Source organism: Cervus elaphus, chromosome 3, assembly GCF_910594005.1.
Source record: "Cervus elaphus chromosome 3, mCerEla1.1, whole genome shotgun sequence".
In the NCBI taxonomy this organism is placed as follows: domain Eukaryota; kingdom Metazoa; phylum Chordata; class Mammalia; order Artiodactyla; family Cervidae; genus Cervus; species Cervus elaphus.
Window position 1 is genome coordinate 25981976 of NC_057817.1, and position 5861 is coordinate 25987836.

A 5861-nucleotide genomic window follows, 5' to 3' on the forward strand; every position below is an offset into this window, starting at 1 on the left:
ATGACAGAACCTAGATGCAATAGTCAGTCCATAGTCGTGGTGCTTTTTCTTTCATTCAACAGAATTGTTATTGACAAAAAACATTTTCTTTGAATTACAGAACAGTTCCAAAGAGAAGGGAAAGATGAGAGAATTGCTTCCAAATCTTAGCCCCCAAAGAACGAATTTGGAACAGAGACCACCAGAGTGCCGTCACTGAACGCGCTGAAAGGACTAGGCTTATCTTTATACAGAAAAAACATGCAGCAAATATAGATGGGTGTGGCGACCGTCTCACAGGTTACCTCCTTCCCCAGAGCCCCACCCCAAGCCAACCCCTTACAAAACGAATCTCTGGGGCTTTCTACTTTGGGAAACCAACGTATAAACATCAGGGTGGCCAGCCCCAGCCTAGGGTCTTGTTGTGTCTGGAGGAACTGGCCATTTGTGCTTGAGGGGAAGGGGCCCAGCCCCACCTTCCCACCCTCAGAGACCGGCGCAGGGAGGAAAGGGGGGGCTGGTTTTCCCCCCTCTCCCCTCCCTCCCTCAAAACTGTATATAAAAATTCCAATACAGTCTTCTCATGGTGGGGGGTGGGGAGAAAAAAAGGAAAACCGAAAACCCTACCCTCGACCCTACACATTTAACTGCGACAGACGGAGACATCTGGCAGGAGGGCGGTGGAGCCAAGAAAATTCCTATAAATTTAAATTCGATGATGGTTACAATTAACTCCACAACAAACGTGTGCTTAAACGGAAAGCGTTGCTGGGCATTTGGACGAAGCTCGAGCAGCACGTGAGAAAGGATAGGTTTGAGACTCACTGTGGAAAGTCCTCCGCCTGAGAACTGGAGGAAGCTACCGCACATTCCTGCCCCTACCCGTGGAAAGGAGGGTGCAGGCCCACTAGCTCTGGCCTACTTCACCTTCACACGCTCTGCCCGCCTGCCTCCTCCTCTGCCTGGAGAGCATTGAGGGTTTTAAGAGGAGAGGGGCTAATAAAAGGGTCAAATAAAATCATAATATTGAGCAGAATGAAATATCTTTATTTGCCACCAAAAAAAAAAAAAAGTCACAGCAATTCCCTCTGGGACAGGGAGCGAGCTGGATGGGGATTGCACACATACACACACTCACGCACATGGAGATGGGTGATTCCAATCTCATTCCAAGCCAGTCCTCCCCACACTCTCTCAGGGTAGAAAGAAATGCTTGTGAAATTTATTTACAAAAAATTCAGGCCCCAGCATAGGGGAGGCGCCCAATCCCATCTCCCTAGTGCCTCTTCCACCCTAATCTTTTTCATTTGTTCCTTAACAACAACAAAAAAAGGAGGTAACAAATGCATAGACTATAGCTATAAATTCATGGAGTGGGGCACGGCTAGGAAAAAGGTTAGGAAACCTCAATGCACCAGTTAAGAATTTCGAAAGAGGGCTCTACACCTTCAAGGGGAGAACACTAGGCGGGGCCTGGGCGTAGACGGAGGTAGGACACGAGTTTGCACACCTAACACCAGGTCAAAGGAACAGAAATTTCACAGCAAGGCGGGGTCACATTTAGCTGCCCCCTACCAATGGAGCCAGGTGGGGTAGGGACGGGGAGCCCGGGAAGTCTCCCCTCGCAGGCCCGGTGTCCTAGCAGACCTTGTCACTTGGGCAAGGGAAGGCTTTTAGTTCAAGGATTGTTCGGTTCAGGCGCCCACGACTCTTGCCCCTCCCCCACCCAATCCGAGCAGCAAGACACGGTCGCGAGGTGTGTTTTCTTTTAAATAAAGAGTCTTGGCCTCGGCGCCAACGGTGTCCACTCGCCGTGGGTCAGACACTTTCCTTCACCCCCCATTCCAGGCCCTGTCCCTGTCCCACATGGAGTCAGACCAAGGTTAAGGAGGTTGTCCAGAAAGACGTGCGGGAAACGGCAGTGGGGGCCAGCCCTGGCCACAGTCCAGTTTTCCACCCGCGGAAAGTAGGCGAGTTAGAAAATAAAAAATAAAAATAAAATAAAATAATTTCCCCCTTTCCCCCCTCCCCTCAAAAGGGCCCAGTCTGCGGTTACAGCAGAGGATTTCCCGAGAAATACTGCAGCCGGTCTCTGCTTAGTTTTTTTTCTTTCATCCTTCTGTTCTGAAACCAAATTTTCACTTGTCGGTCCGTCAGGTTCAGCATCCGAGACAGCTGCAGCCGCTTCTCTTTGTTGATATACACGTTGAAGAAAAACTCTCGCTCCAGTTCCCGGATCTGGAATTTCGAATAAGGGCAGCGCTTCTTGCGGGTGCGGGGGGCGTCTGGAGGGGAGGGGAGGGGGCAAGTGCGAGGAGAGGGGGAGAGAGACACGTGAGACCCGGGCGACCCCAGCCCCCCGGAGCGCTCGGCGGGGCCCCTCTGCCGGCCCCAAGGCCGGGCAGCCCTCCCGCCAGGCCGGCCGGCTCTCCTCCCGAGGGCGCGGCGCCGGGCCGAGCCGCGACCCCTGCCCGAGCGGCAAGCGCGTCCCCCGTCCCGGGCCACCGCGGGGGCCCGTGCCGCCTCCCCTCCGGCGAGGGCCTTGGCTGTGGCGGGGTCTGCGGGAGATGCGCGCCAGCCGCGGCCAAGTGCGTCCCCAAGGCCCCCCGCCCGCTCAGCCGCGCTCCTCTGCCCTCCGGGTGGCTTTGAAAACCCACCCCGACGCCCCCACCCCCAGAAATGTGGGGGGACCGCGGAGAACTGGCGCAATGAAGTGCGATCCGGCGAGAGTCACTGGGAGGCGGGGAGGAAGCAAGCGAGCAGGCACCAGAGACACCGGAGAGCCGCTTCCGGGGGCCCTGGCGCCCCGGGACGCCTTCCCCGCGGCCGGGCCGGGCCGGCGTAGAGGCCGCGGGCCGCAGGGAAACGCCAAGCCCCAGGCCTGGAGCAGAGGGGAGCGCTGAGCCCGCCTCGCCCCCACCCCCTGTCGCCGCTGACCCTCGGGTCGCTCCGGGCCCTGCTCAGGGACCCGCCAACACAGAGTTTGAACATTTCAAAAAATAGTTTTTTTAAAAGAAGCAGAGCGGCCCTGGCGGGACTCCCCGGGCTCCGGCTCTGCTCCATTGCCTCTCTCCTCCACCACTCCCCCTCTCGGAGTTTCTCCCTGTCTTTCCCCTGCCCTCCCCTTTCTCCCCCTCCACCCCTCCCCTCCCTCCCACCCTCAACCCCGGCCTCCGGGCTCCCCATCCTTCCTTAAATGCTCCTCTAAGTTCACGATCAAAGTTAATATTGCCCGCGATGGTGGCGCTTTTAAAAAATTTCACAGACCGAAGGAGATAACGGAGAGGGGGGTTCACCCGGCTTTTCCAAAGAGCCCTTTTCCCTCCCTCCCCACCCCTTCTCCATCGTAAAAAGTCGAGTCGTTGGGAGAGAGGGCTTTGTAGGTTATAATAAAATCCTTTGAATGCTTATAAAACTCCACATAAAATTGGACTGACCCAAAACACGAGGCCGTCCCCGCTCCCCTCGCCTCCCCCCTACCCTCGCTCGCCCTCCCTCCCTAGCTCCCTCCCTCCTGCCCGCCTGTTTCCCGGCCGCTGCTACCTACTGGGGGCGGCTCCCTTGGCCGGCTCCTTGGCCGCCGAGTGGGCTGAACCGGACGAGCTGGGATTCGTGTTCTCCTCCTCGGCCTCGGCCTCGGCCCCCGCCTCAGCCCGGGACGCCAGTCCCGAGGCCGGGGGCGCCTCAGGCTCCCCTTTGGCCTCACCCTTGCCCGGGCAGGGGGGCTCGGCGGGCGGGTCGCCGCCGCCGCAGTAGGCGTTGTCGAAGAAGCGGTCAAAGGCTTGGGGCAGGACGCTGTTCTTGTTGACTGAGGAGTAGAAGCCGGCGGGGGCGGCGTGCGGGGCGCTGGGGTGGTGGTGGCCGCCGTAGGAGCCTTCGTTTTTCATGAGGATCTCTGTGACGGTGGAAGGAGGCAGGCACTCCCGGTGCATGAGCTCGTCGGCCGCCGCATAGCAGGAGGAGTAGCTGTTCCGGGGGTGCCACTTGCCGGAGGGCTCCAGGCCGTAGGAGACCTCTCGGACCGGGGGCACTTGGGCCGGGTAGGGATAGGAAATCTGACGAGAGGGGGCCTGGGGCAGGAAGGAGGAGACCGTGGAGAACTCGGGCACGTAGTAAGTGCAACTGGGCAGATAGAGGTTGGAGGCGCAGCTCCCTCGCTCGCCGAAATCGGCGCCCCTCTCCTTGCGCGACGGCGAGCAGAAGTTGCCCAGGTTGACCGAGTTAAACATCGTTCTCTTCTGCCGGCTCCAGATGGAGGTTTTGGACCAGGTCTAGCGAGGGGGGAAAATTTGGGAAGGCGAGATGACGCGTTATCCGTCTTAGTCTCTCTCCCCGAGCACGTGATCCAAAGTAGATATTGTCATATATCAGTTCGGAGCACTTCGCAGTCGTAGGAGGGGTTCTCTCTTAGGTAAGATGGGGACGTTCAGGCGATTGGTTTGCAAACACCGCAGAAACATTATGAAAATCAATTGCAGATTTGTATTCGTTTTGCTCTTGACACTCCCCTCCTCTCCATTCCACACAGCGAGCAAAGGAGGAGAGAGAGAGGGTTGGGGTGGGGTGGGCGGTGGGATGGGCGGGGGCGGTGGCTAGGAGGGGGTAATTGTATTTTTTTCTAGCTGCTGCTCTTTTTTTTTCCCCAGGATTGGGAGAAGGAGGAGGGTTCTTGTGTATGGGGGGGGTCTTGCCTTCTCCCTGTGATCAGCCCAAGACAGGGGTGGGGATGAGGACCTCTTTCTCCGCTGCCTGATTCCTCCAGAGACATGAATCTTTCCCCCCAACTCTCAGGGACTCTTACCCCACCAACCCGAAGAGAGTCAATGCCTGTTTACAAGAGTTTTAAGAAGTCGATTCTTTTCCTAGCCAGGGCTGGGTATCCAGACTCACTTTCCCTTTTGGAGGGACTCCCTGGAAGAGTATCTGAAGTTTCCCAAAGGTGAGGCGGCCCAGCAACCAGCCAGAGTCCCAACTTTGTCTGGCTTGCTGTGCTGCCAGCGGCTAGGGACTCAGATTAGTCATAAACAGTGCTAAGCAGTGAGCCAGCCGCCCAGCCGGTGCCTGGCGAAGTCTGGGAAAAACCTTCTCTAATGTTGTGTTAAATATTTAGTATGAGAGAGTGGCCCTGGGTGAATATTTCATGCCTGCCTTTATTGTCAATCAATGCGCAGAAAGCTGCATCCACTGTGGCTTTTTAAATTTCAACCCCCAAGAAAAAGGTTGCAATGAGAGTCCTGCGTCTTCTCTGTTGGGGTCCCTTTGGGTTGGGTGCTCAGTCTCAGCTTCTGCGCAGTAAAGAAGCCCAGTGTTGGGTCTAGGTAGGATATGATGGGGGGTCTGGGTTTGGGGGTGATATCCTTGAATGATTCGGGTGGACAGTATAGACCTCTGGGACAGACCAGCAGGGCAGTGGACGGGAACTGAGGACCCTGGCCAGCTGCGCAGGGCCAGGGGCCACTCCCTAGTGAAAACCCCCAGCCCCACTCCCCCCTCCCCAGGGGTTGCAGCCAGACCTTGCTGGGTGCCTCTTTCCTGTTTCTCTGCCCTGCCCTGCCCTCCTCCACATCTGCCAGCCTCCTAGATGGCTGTGACCCAAGGGGTGGACTCAGTGGTTCTGCCCTCCCTTGCCTGCCTCCCTTCCCTCTGGGCACCACGGGACACATCTGGGTAGTTGAAATCGGTTTATTGATGGGTTCTGGACTGGGTACCAGAGCAACCGTGCATCTAAAGAGGAGCCAGCAAAGCATGATCTATTCCATTCAGGTCCGAGGGTCCGAGGAGGGAGGAACTGAAGCCCCCAAGGACTTAGTCCATGCACTCTTAGGAAAAGTCAGAAATGGCCCAAACCCTCTTTTAACCCCTAACTCATGGTTAAACTTGGT

General features: G+C 57.0%; 1 protein-coding gene across 2 annotated transcripts; it reads right to left on the bottom strand.

Moving 5' to 3' along the window:
* Positions 1-1005: 1005 nt before the first annotated feature.
* Positions 1006-4350, bottom strand: HOXC11 (homeobox C11). 2 transcript variants are annotated; one of them, XM_043878387.1, is made up of 2 exons: positions 3527-4350; positions 1006-2264 (listed from the first exon to the last, which is right to left on the bottom strand). In XM_043878387.1, the coding sequence occupies exons 1-2, from the start codon at positions 4206-4208 to the stop codon at positions 2032-2034; spliced, it is 915 nt and encodes a 304-aa protein (XP_043734322.1). In that variant the 5' UTR covers positions 4209-4350; the 3' UTR covers positions 1006-2031. The 2 variants fall into 2 exon arrangements, 1 of the variants encoding a protein (XP_043734322.1); XR_006335981.1 differs by lacking the exon at positions 3527-4350 and adding an exon at positions 2637-2851 and having other exon boundaries at positions 2160-2264.
* Positions 4351-5861: the final 1511 nt, after the last annotated feature.